This window comes from Cebus imitator, unplaced genomic scaffold (genome assembly GCF_001604975.1).
Source record: "Cebus imitator isolate Cc_AM_T3 unplaced genomic scaffold, Cebus_imitator-1.0 Scaffold316, whole genome shotgun sequence".
Lineage (NCBI taxonomy): Eukaryota > Metazoa > Chordata > Mammalia > Primates > Cebidae > Cebus > Cebus imitator.
In genome coordinates this window covers 1,851,257-1,866,559 of record NW_016107631.1, presented here as the reverse complement: position 1 = coordinate 1,866,559, position 15,303 = coordinate 1,851,257, and the positions used below count along the sequence as shown (strand labels likewise).

Here is a 15,303-nt window from a genome sequence, read left to right as displayed (position 1 = left end):
GCAGGAAGGAACTCCTGGGTCTCTTTCCTGGACTCTGTCTGGCACCTGCTGGCCCCATTGCTCTACTCTGACTCCCTTCTCTCTCTCCATTCAGTGACCCCTGATTGAATCCCAGGCAGATGACAGCCCCCCACACCAGGCTCCCTCAGCCCTGGCTGCCCCCTCGTCAGAGGCAGGAGAGATCCCCTATGCATCCCTCAGTTTCCATAATGTGAGGCCGTCAGTACCCACAGAGACAGGAGGCCGCTGGCAATGAGTACTTGGAGATCAAGACCCTTTAAAGTGAGAAACTGCAGAAACTCAGGCCAGTTTGAGGATTCACAACCCCTCCAGCAAAGGAGTCCTGGGCTGATTCCTGTAGAATTAACAGCCCTCCATGCTGTGCAACAGGACATCAGAGCTTCTTCCTCCTGTCTGATTGAAAATGCTTGCCTGATGGCCAACCTCTCCCTTTCCCCATCCAATCAATCACTCCCCGCCCCAGCCTCTGGTGCCCACCATTCTCTTCTCTACTTCGCTGAGGTCGACTATTTTAGGTTCCAAATATAGTGTGATCGTAGGGTATTTGTGTTTCTCTGTTCCTGGCTTATTTCACTCAACATAACAACGTCTAGGTTCATCCATGTTGTTCCAAATAACAGAATAATGTATTTGGATTAACTGAATATTTCAAAATAGCTAAAAGAGAGGAGTTTAAATGTCACCAAAGAAAAGTGAATATTTAAGCCGACAGATGTGCTCATCACGCCGACTTAATGGTTCCGCGGTGCCTCCAGATGGAGAAACCTCACTGGGGCTGCATTCAGGTTACTCAGCTACTCAGGGCAGAGCTGGAATATAATCCCTGCCTGGTTCTGAGGTCTCTTCTCTCACCCGGCACTCAATGAAGCAACCACTGAGTGGGGACCCCTTGGCCTTAAGTTTGCAGCAGGCTGTTGATTCTGTGGGTCAATATCTGAAAAGCTGGAAGCACAGGAGCTGAGGGAGGAAGGGAGGAAGTGCGTGGAATTAGAGCCCAGCTTTGCGCATGGCCCGCCCCGGCCTGCACCCCATTGGCCAGCTCTGATTGGCAGATGGAGCGCCCAATGGTCACATTGTTCATGACGTCTTCACCCAGTCCCAGGCCGGGTCTGCAGATGTCCCACCAGAGCTTCCATCTCCAGACCTTGGTGTGACTTGGCTGAGTCCCTCTCTTGTCAGTCACCTCCAAAGAGACCCTGGGCCCTTTCCAGCCTTGCTGACCCTATGGGGACCCCCAGCTCTTCTCCATCACCCTCTCCTCACCTGTTTGGCCGCTGGTCTTGTCCTCAGGCCTGAGAGGGACACTCAAGTGGCCCGATTTGTCCTATGGGGAGAAATCAGGGAAGAAGTCACATCTCAGATATCTAAGAAACACGGGAGAATCCTGGGTAGAGAGAGGTGAAGGGGCCCAGCTTCCCACAAGACCCCGCCCAAACCCAATCCTTCCCCATGTGGGACCCTGTGGAGGAGATGGTCTGAGGGCTTCACCTCTGCACTGAGAGTTCTCAACATCCCATACTTCTAAAGATTTCCAAGGGCACTGGAGGAAGGTGCCATTGTTTGGGGAAAAGAGGCCGGGTGAAGCTGAGGAAGGAGAGGGCACTGCTGGTCTAATTACCAGGGGTAACAATGACGATGAAGGTAGTAATAGTAATTTATTTCACACTGATTCTATGCCAGGCACTTGTAGCTTATGACAGGGTTACCTTTAGCCCTCCCAACAGCCAAGCAAGACAGATACATTGACCCCATTTTTAGATGAAGACATGAGGGTCCAGAAAGGTAAAGTTACTTGCCCCAGGTCACACAGCCAGAGCAGAACAGAGGCGAATATTCCAAACCTGGCTTCTCTGACTCCCAGACCCCTGCTCTCATATCAGATTGGAGGTCTCAGACCATAGAGACCATGGCGCCCTTGAGAGGAATGGTACAGTGACATGGTGTAGGTTTTTTGGCTGTGAGGAGGTTGCTCTGCCAGGCCAGGGGGATCCTTCCAGGTGGTGGAAGATGAGGTGATTCAGATACGCTCTTTGAAACCCTCTTGAACTTTCTTAAGCTTATCACAATCAGTTTGGAATTGCACATTGAATAATATGATGGCATTAATAATAATATCTGAGATTTTATGAAGCAGTTACTGTGTACCAACCCTTGTTCCAAGGCATTTAGCAGAAGAGCTTACTTTATCCCCATAGGAGATATCCCTGTGAGGTTGAAACCAGTATTAATCCCATTTTGCACACGGGAAGTAAAGCACACACAGGCTTGAATGCCTGCTATCTCACTGTATGGTCAACATTATAGACTGTTTCGTGAAGGGACCATGTAATAATCATAAGTAGGCTCAATATCTAAATACTAAGATAATTTAACATGTATCTTCTAAAGTCTTTAGATACCATGTTAGTGAAAACCCGTACATGGAGGCTGTGTGTCTCCTCTGCTCCACCTTGCCCCACCATTTATTCTAGGAAATGCCACTTCTGTGTCTTTTGGGTGGTATCCAGATCCAGTCACGGTTAAAATCTGAGTAACTGCAGGGTGATCTTTGGGGGAGGGTGAAGGGGAGCAGGTGTGACTGCTGAAGGGAGGGGGCTAGATCATGGCAGCCGTAACATTACTGGGAGCAGGGAGAGCAGCTTGTTCATCTTTTGCTCATCAGAGGCCTAAGAATAAACCCAGGAGCTTGGTGAAATATGGGGTGACTGAGAAACCAAATGAGGAACAAATGAATGAGTCACTGAGGTTGACTTAATGGAGACATCCAAAGTGAAACCTTGGAGATCTCTATCAATGGCTTTGGACACCAGGACAGAAACCCCTGGAAACTTTTCGTCTGAAGAAATTCGAGTGGAAGCAGGATCATTATGCACAGAGGCACTAAAGCCCACTATACTTTTAGGACCCACAAAAATGTTTCAGTTTCTTCTAAAATCAGAAGAAAAAGCTAAATAAAAAGCCGCCCTGTAATTTATACATGTTTATATCAACAGAGAGGTAAAATATAGTTTTTAATATTTTTATAGGGGAGGGACCCACAAAAGCAAATGGAGTCCATTTACGGGAACAAGGAGGGAGCCTGGAGGCCTGTCCACACGAGTTCCCTGCCCCACTCCAAACCCTGGCACCTTCCGTAGCCCTTCTGAAGAACGTGGTTCCAGGTCGAGGAGGGTCCCACCCCCAGGGAGGATTTGCTCTAAGGCAGGTGCCCACTCCTGCTCAGCTGAATTCTCTGATACCTTGTATCTTGAGACCTCCCTTGAAGACTGGCCAACAGCCCTGCATTTCTAAGACTTTGCTGACCTCCCAGGCTCCTGGTTCTGCCATTGACCTGAACCTCCCCCAGGTCATGGCCACTCTCTCAGTCTGCTTTTGCAATCCCCTTTTCTCTGCTGTTCCCCGAATATGAGAATTCTGTTTCCTCTTTGAACTCTGTTCTCTTGCCATGCAGTGGAGTTCCTGGGGTTGCCTTCCATGTGATCTTTGTAGTGTCTAGAGACATTTTTAGTTTTCTGAACTGTGGTGTTGGTGGTAGTTACTACTACCATCTAACTGGTAAAGGCTGGGATGCTGCTAAATGTCCTACAAGGCACAGAACAGCCTTACTGCCTCCCCTTCCTCATCAAAGAATGATGGTCCCAATGTTAATAGTGCTGAAGTTGAGAAACTCTGGTCTACCCTATGCTGAGAACACTGCAAGTCCCTTTATCCTCCAAGATGTGTCTCTAACCCCCACATCACCCTTCAGGCAGGAGTTGCTCCTTGCATTCTTCAGGTGGGCTGAGGATGAGCTAAGAGGAGAAGTGACCTACCCAAGGTAACCTAGCCTACAGGTAGCAGAGCTAGGGTTTGAACCCAGACCCTAACCATCCCACCACTCAATCTCTTCTCCCTGCATAGTTGACGGCTGATACCTATTTCCCCAACTTCACTTTGTAGCAAGGGACATCTATGTCCTAGGAATTGACATGCACACTTCTCATTTTCTAACCTGTTCCTCTAATAAACCTTAATATCCATTTGTAAACACAAAGAAACTTCTAAAGAGAAGGGACATTGCTGGATGAAACCCCACAGCTGTTTAGAAGCGTGGCTGGCTCTAAACCTTCCCTTGCTCCCATCAGCTTCAGGTCCTGGAAGCTGAGCTATCTGCCCCAGATGATCCCTGACAACCCAGTTCCAGGCTTATCCCTTCCCCTCTGGCTCTGCCTCCCCGTCTGGAGGGAGGGCTGGCCCCTGAGACCCAACACCCAACCAACACCCCACCCTTGACCCAGAGCAATGAGGGCACCTGTTTGAGTAGCAGTTGATCAGAGCATGGATTAGGACTCCACAGAGGTAGACGCCAGCCGCCACTGTCCACCCGATGAGGAGCACCACTGTGGGTTCCGAGATGGAGAACTCTGTAGGTAAGATCCCTGGAGGAAGAGGACACCAGGGGTCAGGACCACGACTCACCCGTTCATGTGTTCATCATCTCTTCACCCAACCACATATCTGTTCTTCAAAGATTTGTCAACATCTGTTACCAACAAAGCACTCTTCCCAGTACTAGGGATTCAGCAGCCAACAAAACAAACTCCCTGCACCCATGGGGCTGACATTCGAGCTGGGAAGTGGACAGAGGACAATGAAGCAAAGAGAGGTCTCAACTGCAGGCAGCCATAAGTGAATACAGAAGAATAAACCCTCGTAAGGAGAGAGACAGTGACTGGAAGCGGGTGACACAGGGTCATTAACTCATTGCACAAATGTTCACTGAGCACCAACTATATGCTAGGCACTGTGCCAAGCGCTGAGGACAAATGGCAAACAAAAATCTCACCCAGCTTCTGCCCTCCTGGAGCTCGGAGTCCAGGGGAAGAGAAAAACGTGAACAGATGACTTGGAGGGCTGAATGCACACATCGTGTCTGGTGCATAGCGGGTGCTTAGGAAGTGGTGCGATGTGGCTGAAGTCTGCAGACCACATCCTGCAACGTCTCCTGGACTTTCTTGCACAGTTTTATTTTACTCTTACGGCACTCTTTTCATGCAGGGATTCTTATCCTTTCATTACAATTGAGGAAACTGAGTGTCACAATGATGGAGCTGTTTGTCCCGGGTTCCTGGAGATGGGCAGCAGCAGAGTGGGGATCTGGACCCAGAACCTTGTGCTGCAGAGCCCGGCATTCACCTGCCCCACTCCTCTGCTCTCTCCCTGAGCACGTCAATGTCTCTCCCTGATGCAGAGGATTTGCTGAGAAGATGCTTTCCCCATTTACAAACTCACTCCCAAGCCAAGTTTCTGACGCCATGGCCATGCCAAATCTCTACTCCCCTCCACCCATCCCATCCCTGCATCTTTTTAATTCCTCATCTTGGAGCAGCTGAGGGGAGCAGTTGAGGGCATAGGCTGTGGATTCAGCCCGCCTGAACTTGAATGCCACTCTTCCATGGGTTATGGAGCGATGGAGCCTTGAATAAAACACTCAGACTCCATGGGGCTCAGTTTTCTCCCCTGTAAAATGGAGGTGATGCTAATCACATGCACTTAGTCCATGGAGAGCTGGTGAAGGTCACGTAGGTTAGAACAAAGGCAGCACATAGTAAGTGCTCTGCCAACGTCTATAAGCTACTCTTATCCCCCTGGGAGCCACCCTGGCTCTGATCTGAGGACTCCAGAGGATTCACAGAGGAGGCAGCTTTGAACCCAGACCTCAAAGGACGGGGAGATTTCACCCAGAAGTTGTGAGCATGGCATGGCAGGGTGGAGGTGACACTCCTGAGGGTGGGCACTGCCTAGCAGGGCATGGAGGCAGGGAGATGTACAGAGCATGAGCCGAGAGGGGGAGCTGCTGCACTCACAGGGGACCTGGATCCTGATGTCCACATAGAAGGTCAGCTGTGTCGCAGGGTTCTCCACGATGCATCGGTAACTGCCCATCTGTTCCCAGGCCAGACTTGAGAGATTCACCGTTGCATCTGAGACGTTCAGGAGGGAGCCGTTGTGGATCCAGCGGTACATGAGAGCCGGCAAAGAATAGGCGACACACTCCATTTCCACGTGGGAGCCGATCTCAGCTTTCATGATGCCATTAAAAGCATATGGATTGCTCCTCAGCTGCACATAGTCGGGCCCATCTGTAGAGACAGGGCAGGAGGTCCAGGGCTGTGGTTCTGACCTTTCGGGGGTCCCGTCTCATGAAGAACTTCCCCAGCTGGGGGGTTCCCCGCAGCACACCTCAAGCTGACCCCTAGACCCACGCCAGGCAAGGCAGTTGTGTCAACAATAATAACCAGAGGAGCGTCTTCCATAATGAAGGGACTACTAGGGGCCACCCCACGGTTCCCTTCACATTGTAAGAAAACTGGTGGAGTAAGGCCGGGTGCAGTGGCTCACTTCTGTAATCCCAGCACTTTGGGAGGCCGAGGCGGGTGGATCACCTGAGGTCAGGAGTTCAAGACCAACCTGACCAACTTGGAGAAACCCCATCTCTACTAAAAATGCAAAATTAGCCGGCAGTAGTGGCGCATGCCTGTAATCCCAGCTACTCAGGAGGCCGAGGCAGGAGACTCACTTGAACCAGGGAGGCAGAGGTTGCAGTGAGCCAAGATCACGACCTTGCACTCCAGCCTGGGCAACAAGAGTGAAACTCTGTCTCAAAACAACAACAACAACAAAAACTGGTGGAGCAAAAGCAACCACATGGGCCTACTGTGTGCCAGGCACTGTTCTAAGCCCTGTGCCTGTCCCCACATTTGTTGAATTCCCAGAACAACCCATGTGACTAGTTCCACTATTGAACCATTTTATTGGTGGGAAAAAATGAGGCTCAGAGGAAGAGGCATAGGACTTTATGACTCCAACTAACACAGAAAGATTGAGCCAGTCTCAGGGCCAGGAGCAACCAGCCTGAGCAGCTGCAGCCTCTGGATCGTGGGTTTTGGTTCCAAGCCTGACCTGTAAACAGCTGTGTGGCGGTCAGCAATTGTTCACCCCTCAACCCAAGCTTCCATGGGCGCATAGCCTGTGCTTTAGGAAACCTGACAGACCACTAGAGGGTTCCAGATGTAAAAGTGATTTTAAATGTTTGATTATGTTTTTCAGTTGAAAGATTAGAAGAGTTTATTAAACTCTGTGAGCAGTCCCGGAACACTGGAAAGGATCTAAGTGTTGATGTATTTATAAGTTCAGTGTGTGAGATTTAGAAGAGCTGTCTGAGAATTTGTGTGGGCCTTGCTGGGTTGTGAACTTGCCCAGGTAGGCAGCTGAAGGGCTGTAAAGAAAAAAGAATGTATGGAATGCATAAATTTAAATAAAACTGTTTAAGGGCGCATAGTCTGTTCAATTTCAGTGACAGAGTGACGGTGACTATACTAAATGTAGGAGAAAAGAAAGAAATTAATGAGCAGAATTTGAAGGCTCGAGGGCTTGAAAACTTAATAAATTGAACATCAATTTAAGAAACAATCGTTGTTAAGAGTCCCCTCTTTACACAAAAGCAGACCTCCACAAAGGCACACTGACCATTTCTAATCTTAGAAATGGAGATTGGAGTCCCCATTTAAAACTGGAGTGTACCACGGTACTGAGTAGCGAGGACAGCTCCCGAGTCCACAGGGCTCAAGAGCTCGAGCTGATTCCAACCCAGATCAAGCTGACTGCAGCCTTTCCCAGTATGTCCCCTCTCTCCAGCTCGACGTGTGCTAACCCATTCCTATCCCCAGAAGACCCTGAGCCCACCCCTGGCTCCAGTCCCAGGAACCCAGACCACTCACAGGACACAGTCAGAGAGATGACTTCACTCCTCTGGAAGATGTCTGGGAAACTCTCTATTGCACACTGAAGAGTTCTCTCAGAACGCCTAATCCTGAGGATGACGAGGCTCTTGCCGTCTGGGGAAATTCTCATCCGGTCACTGCCAGATATGGGTCCATAATTCACATACCACGTGATGTTGGTGGCATTGGTGTGGCAATTGGCAGCCACGGAATCCATGTTCTCTACCAGGGAGGTGGCATTGACTGAGAGGCTCGGATCGCTTCCCAACTCTGGGAGAAGCAGGAAGGAGAAGACAGTTAGAAGTGGGATCTGCTTCCCCAAGCTCTACTCCTCTCCAGGGGACTTCTGGGCATGATGAGAGAAGCTAAGAGCTGTTAGATAAGATCTGGCATCCTGGCAAGGGAGCTAAGAAGGGCAGAGAAGTAGGCACAGGGCAATGAGGCTGCTGAGGTGTGGGCCTTTGCCGTGGTGTCTGCTGCCGTCATGGTGAGCTCTTGGCATGAACATGTGGACTAATCATTGTTTCTGAACCCCCAAACCAGGACCCTCATCCAGGAGCCATGAGAGGCTCTGAGGGAGAGGTAGCATTTGGCTACACAATACTGCTCCATTATTGGAGTCCCATTCACTTCATGAATACTCCCTCCAGCACTGCAACAGACCACAATGGTAGGTTCCTCCCCACTCTACAGATGAGGAAACTGAGGAACACAGTGGGCACACAAATGAGGTTTGTAATTGCAGCCACTGTCAAATACAGGACTGCTTGTCTCCCAACTCTATCCTCGCCTCCCCTCACGTCCCCTCCCCCTCAGAGTCCCCAGGAGCTGTCCGTGGTACACAGGATTCCAGGGCCACTCCCTGATTTCCATTCCTGGTGTCATGCCCTGTGTCCTCTCCTTCTCTCAAGTGTGAGGGGGACCCAGGAGCTGCTTCTAACCTGTGGAATATGACAAAGGCCAATGAATATCACTGCCATCATTACCTGATGGCATGTAAGCCTCTGTCCTAGCAGACACTCCAGCTGGCCTTGAAGACACAAACAGCCATGGTATGAGAAGCCAGTGGGCGCAGCCACATGGCAGGGATTTCAACAGCCTCTAGGACCCAAAGGGTCTCTGTCTAACAACCAGTAAGCAGCCCGCTGGGCCCTGAGTCCCACAGCCACAAGGAAATAAATTGAGCCAGCATCCTGAGTGAGCCTGGAGGCAGACTTCCCTAGTTAAGGCACCAGATGAGACCACAGCCCTGGCCAAAGCCTTGTGAGACTCAGAGCGGAAGCCTCAGCTCAGCTACACCTGGTCTTTTGATTCAGCCATATACCTGGGCTGTGGGCCCCCTGGAAATGATGCAATAATGAAAGGGTACTGTTTTCAGCTGTTATGTGTGTGGCTCTTTGTTATGGAGCAGTAGAAAGCTGATAAATACACTGACAATCAATTCAAATACTTTGAAGGTAGTGAATGTCCCCCCACCTGCCAAGGTTCCGATTGTCATGCAGAGGTGGGTGAGGGAGGGGAACAGGGTGATCTCTGAGCATTCACACTCCCAGGGCTGCCATGTCTAGCTCTCCTTGGGAGTCAGGAAGTGGGGCACCTGCTCACCCACCTACAACCTCCAGCCAGCCGGTTGCTCTGTGGGTCTCATTGCTGGCAACCACCCGAACGGTGTAGTTTCCTGTGTCATTTAAAGCAGTCGGCCTGATCACCAGGTCGCCTTCTCTGTTCACCCTCTCCCTGCCAGTGTACATGGGCCCAGGCTGCCTGGTACTGGGCAGTTTGTAGCTCATAATCATGTTTCCCGCGCTGTCATTTGCACCCCGGTACCAGCTGTATTCCTGGACATCCTCGGGGACGTTGTCCACGGCAAGGATAGTCAAATATCCCTTTATCCCCAGTATTTGGGTGATGAAGATTTGGCCAGAGGCATGGCAGATCCCGCAGGCCAGCAGACTGGCTGAGGAAGACAAGGAGAAAAGACACAGAGAGATCGACACCGTCCAGGAAACGATTTCCAGAAACACTAGTGAACCAGGCAAGAGTTTCTGGTTCCTGGTAGAGTCCCCAGCCTGTCCCCTCCTGTGCCTCCCGTCAGCCCCTGCCCTGGTCCGTTTCATCCTTATCTTCTCCCAAGCCCTCCTCCCTGGCCATGCAGTCTCCAATGCATTCTCATGTGACAGTTATTTAAATCTTAATAAGCCCAAGTTGTGACTCTGCTTTCCTCTGCTCAAGCACCTTCTATGGCTCCCCAGTGCTCTTAGGATAAAGTCCAAACTCTTAGGCAGGCATATGAGACACTCAGCCGGAGTTGGTATTTGTGACTCATCTAGCCTCCTTGTGGAGCTCACCTACCCCATCCTGTTCAGTTACTCACTCATTTATCTGTGTAGTTATGTATCAGAAGATATGACTGCCACGCTGAATGCCCCGGGCCTAAGCATAGCTCTCTTGGTTCACCGCACCTCCTCCTAACTCCAGGCTTTGCACACGCTGTTCCCCATTCCTGGCACACTGACTCCTGCTCTCTCCTCTCCATCTGCATCCTCCTTGCTGACTCACTTCTACTCATCACTCAGGTCTCAGCTTGGATGTCTCCTCCACCCCAGCCTGGGTCAGTTGTCCCCTCTGAGCTCCCCCTAGCTCCTCCTGGGCTCCCCCGATCCCAGCCTTGACTTCTGGGGGTCCTCAGAGTCTGGTCACATATCTAGCTCTTGCCCTGGACTATGGGCTCCAGGAGGGCAGGGCTGCCCTGTCTCAGTCACCACTGAGTCCCCGGCACTCCTAAGCACAGGCTGGACACTGGGGGAGCTCAGTGATGATTGGGTGAGAAACTCCCCTGAGACTGTCCACATGTCTTTGACTTTGCATCTAAATTCACTGGAGTGGGTGTGAATGGAGGTGGGAGCCTGTCACCACATATGACATGGCAGGTGTCCACTGCCCTCTAAACCCCAAGTCTGAGCCGTGTGGAGGAGGCAGAGATGCCTGAGCCTCTGGTTCCAGGCCTCATGTGCGGACACTGGACCTGTTCAAGGACAGTACACGTGGTAAAGCAGGACAGTCGTGCTCTTTGTGGGCACAGAGCGTCCTGGGCAAAGATGAGGGGCTGGGAAGGGATCTGGCCTGCAAGGTGGGGAAGGGGATGGGGCAGATTGGGGCACCCAGTGGGAGGGGAGTGCAGGGAGGTGAGGGTGAAGGTTCCTGGGCATGGATAGAAATGCAGGGTGTGTGTGTGTGTGTTTGTGTGTGTGTGTAACACCACATCTGTGGGTCTGTACAGGGCTGTGTCTAGGGGCAAGCTGTGCCCAGGTGTGTGAACTCATGAAAGTCCTGCTGAGGCTCCTGCCCCCTCCCTCTCCCCCATCCCTGCTCTGGGAGTTTCTGGCTGTGCCCCTGGATGGGGATGGTCCCAGCCCACTCCTCCCCACTTTGCTCCTAGCTGCCCTTCCCTCAGTCCCGGGAAGCTCATCCAGCATCCAGCGTCTCTTACCCACGAGGAAGAACTCCCTCCACAGGCTCCCTCTGGGTCTGGAAGGGTCCATGAGTTGCCTGGGGTCCTCCAGGACGAGGGGTCCCTCCAGAGACGCAGCCGCCGCCTCTGCTCCCTCACAGACCTGTGTTTCCTGGCACAGAGGCTGCCAATCCCGTCTCCCGGCCCTCGGCCCTCGGATCCACCTTTCCTCCCCAGGGTGGACTCTGACCAGCAGGGGTGGGGCCTGGGGAGGACCTTATCTTTATGGCCTATGGTGCCTTGAGTTCATTATTTATTTACTTATTTTTATATTTATTTACATTTTTTTCTCTGGCCATGAAAAAAACAAATAACAACAAAAAACAGGCTCACTGATGGGAACAGCAGAAAATATAGCTAAGCACCTCAAAGACAGGACATCAGACTCCTCATGTACGTCTCATTTCTATTTGGCTTGGTTTTCCTATGCAGGGCCCAGTTTTTAAATTGCTTGGGGCTGTTTTACCGCCAGCCGCTTTTCTCCTCATCAGAGGGCTATTTATCTGTGTCACTAAATATTCCTCCTATGGCCATTGTCAATGGCTGTGGTGCATGCTCTTCTATATCTGAACCAGTGTGCGTATAACCAGGTCCCTTTGTGAAAGTTCTCACAATCCATAAAAGCCCTGAGATATATTGGGGAAGGCTATGAAGTGAAGGTTGTCTGATAACAAAAACTTTCACAGAAGACTCTGCAAAAACCCTCGCCTTGTACAAAAGCCAACCAGAACCACAAAAAAATACTTTTGTGACAAGTTTTGGATGGCAAACTCCTGTCCAAACTTGGACTGACGTCACTCTTATTAAGGATCCTTGTAGCCTAGGACAATTATCTCAAAATGTTTATGAGATCCTCCTCACTTTTCTTTTTAAAAACCTTTATGTTCTTCAGCTGGGCATGGTGGCTGACGCTTGTAATCCCAGCGCTTTGGGAGGCCGAGGAGGACGGATCATGAGGTCAGGAGTTTGAGACCAGCCTGGCCAACATAGTGAAACCCCATCGCTACTAAAAATACAAAAGAAAGAAGAAGAAAAAAATAGCCAGGTGTGGTGGCAGGCACCTGTAATCCCAGCTACTTGGGAGGCTGAGGCAAGGGGAATCGTTTGAACCTGGGAGGTGGAGGTTGCAGTGAGCTGAGATTGCACCACTGCACTCCAGGCCAGGCAACAGTGTGAGACTTTGTCTCAAAAACAAACAAACAAACAAAACAAACAACAACAACAAAAAAAAACCTTTGTCTTCTTTTACCTCCCTGAATATGCACATCGTTTACTATGGCACCCAGCTTTTCATTGCAGTGCCACATTCCGGAATACATACCATTTTCTGTTAGAGAGCTTCTCTCTGTTTGTTATTTAGGTTGGCACTTTGTTGTCGGAGCTTCAGGCTATTTCTGAAATTCACCATTAGGAAAAATGCTGTGAATTAGGAGCGAAGGGCGTGTGTGTGTTCCTTGTAGACACGGCTCCAGGACAGGGGAGTTGTGCATTACTTCTATGCACAGAAGTAATGAGGTGCAGGTGCCTTGACACCTGAGAGAGAGACAGACAGACAGACAGAGCCATAGAAAGGAAAGATGCAGGCAGCCAGGTGCGGTGGCTCATGTCTGTAATCCCAGCACTTTGGGAGGCGGAGGCAGGCGGATCACGAGGTCAGGAGTTCAAAACTAGCCTGACAAACATGGAGAAGCCCTGCCTCTACTAAAAATACAAAATTAGCCAGGCGTGGTGGCGCATGCCTGTAACCCCAGCTACTTGGGAGGCTGAGGCAGGAGAATCGCTTGAACCCAGGAGGCGGAGGTTGTAGTGAGCTGAGATCACGCCATTACACTCCAGCATGGGCAACAAGAGTGAAACTCCATCTCCAAAAAAATAAAAAAGGTGCAGGCACAGCGAGATACAGAGAGAAGACACACACACAGAGAGAGAGAACAACTCAGAAATGTCTAATTGACAAGGTCTTCCTAACCATACTTGGGAATGTGTTTGTCTTTTGTTTTGATAACACACCCTACTTTTTAAATTACAAAAAGAGTGAATTTGAATTTGTTGTAGAAATTTTTGACTTACATATTTACATATTAATTTAATATTATTTAACATTTACACATACACACATTTCATATGTATAACTATATAAGTATGTAAAATAAATATAAAATTATTTATTATAATTTAATGAATACCATTTTTTAAAACCACCCAGAGATACAACCAGATGTTTTCTATGTGTCTTTTCAGTTTGGGTATGTCGGAGCTGGCATACGCATGCACATGTGAATCACTTTTATTGTAGCAGAATTATATCATTAAATTTTTTTTTTTTTTTTTTTTTTGAGACGGAGTTTCGCTCTTGTTACCCAGGCTGGAGTGCAATGGCGTGATCTCGGCTCACCACAACCTCTGCCTCCTGGGTTCAGGCAATTCTCCTGCCTCAGCCTCCTGAGTAGCTGGGATTACAGGCACGCGCCACCATGCCCAGCTAATTTTTTGTAGTTTTAGTAGAGACGGGGTTTCACCATGTTGACCAGGATGGTCTCGATCTCTTGACCTCGCGATCCACCCGCCTCGGCCTCCCAAAGTGCTGGGATTATAGGCATGAGCCACCACGCCCGGCCAATTTTTGTTTTTCTTAGGGCTTTTCAAATGTTAAACCCAAGCTCAGTCAGAGTAAGGTGAATATGCACCTCTGGGTGTCTACTGGTTTATAAAATATCTCTGAAGTTTTCTTCTGTACCCTGAAAACCCATATGAATATTTGCAGCCTACAGCAAAACATACATGTTGGTTTTAATAGGAAAATAATGCACTTGTTACCAGTGATGTTAGTTAATTGGCCTGCCTCAGTATTCAAGTATAAACGGGGCCTCTGAAATATATACAAAGTGAGTCTCTGGCTTTAGCTCCTCTGAAACATTCCCCACATTCTGCCTCAGGTCCTGGACTCCCATGGGACAAGCACAGCTTTGCACTATCACCGTTAATTATTCATGGCTGCATAGTATGCCACTGGATTGGATATGGGTTGAGTTATTCAACCAGTCCACTATTTGCAATCATTTATGTTCTTTCAATTTTTTTTGAGACAGAGTCTCACTCTGTCCTCCAGGCTGGAGGGCAGTGGTGTGATCTAGGCTCACTGTAACCTCCGCCCCCTGAGTTCAAGTGAGTCTCATGCCTCAGCCTCCAGAGTAGCAGGGATTACAAGTGTGTGCCACCACATTGGGCTAATTTTTTTATTTTTATTTTTAGTAGAGACGGGATTTTGCCATGTTGACCAGGCTGATCTTCAACTCCTGGGCTCAAGCTATCTATTTCCTTCAGCATCCCAGAGTGTTGGGATTACAGGCATGAGCCACTGGGCCAGGCCAGTTTCTTTCAATGAAAAACACAATTATAAGCCCAGTGCAGTGGCTCAAGCCTGTAATCCCAGCACTTTGGGAGGCCGAGGCAGGTGGATCATGGGGTCAAGAGATCGAGACCATCCTGGCCAACATAGTGAAACCCTATCTCTACTAAAAATACAAAAATCAGCTGGGCGTAGTGGTGTGTGCCTGTAGTCCCAGCTACTTGGGAGGCTGAAGCAGGAGAATCTCTTGAACCTGGGAGGTGGAGGTTGCAGTGAGCTGAGATCACGCCACTGTACTCCAGCCTGGTGACAGAGTGAGTCTCCGTCTAAAAAAAAAAACCAATATTTTAGAGCAGTTTTAGGCTTACACCAAAATTGAGCAGAAGGTACAGAGGTTTTCCATAAATCACCTGCCCTCCCGCGTGCACAGCACCTCCATTATCAACATCCCCACTACCAGAGCGGTACATTCATTGCATTTGATGAGCCCACATTGATACAATATTAGCACCCAAAGCCCAGAGTTTATATGAGTGTTCACTTTTTAAAAACACAACAGCGAGGCCGGGCGCGGTGGCTCAAGCCTGTAATCCCAGCACTTTGGGAGGCCGAGGCGGGTGGATCACGAGGTCAAGAGATCGAGACCATCCTGGTCAACA

General features: G+C 49.6%; 1 protein-coding gene across 1 annotated transcript; it reads right to left on the bottom strand.

Moving 5' to 3' along the window:
* Nucleotides 1-623: 623 nt before the first annotated feature.
* CEACAM18 (CEA cell adhesion molecule 18) lies at nucleotides 624-11,465 on the bottom strand. The gene is made up of 7 exons (XM_037729756.1): nucleotides 11,275-11,465; nucleotides 9,394-9,741; nucleotides 7,782-8,054; nucleotides 5,864-6,143; nucleotides 4,313-4,474; nucleotides 1,285-1,345; nucleotides 624-978 (listed from the first exon to the last, which is right to left on the bottom strand). The coding sequence occupies exons 1-6, from the start codon at nucleotides 11,324-11,326 to the stop codon at nucleotides 1,327-1,329; spliced, it is 1,134 nt and encodes a 377-aa protein (XP_037585684.1). The 5' UTR covers nucleotides 11,327-11,465; the 3' UTR covers nucleotides 624-978; nucleotides 1,285-1,326.
* Nucleotides 11,466-15,303: the final 3,838 nt, after the last annotated feature.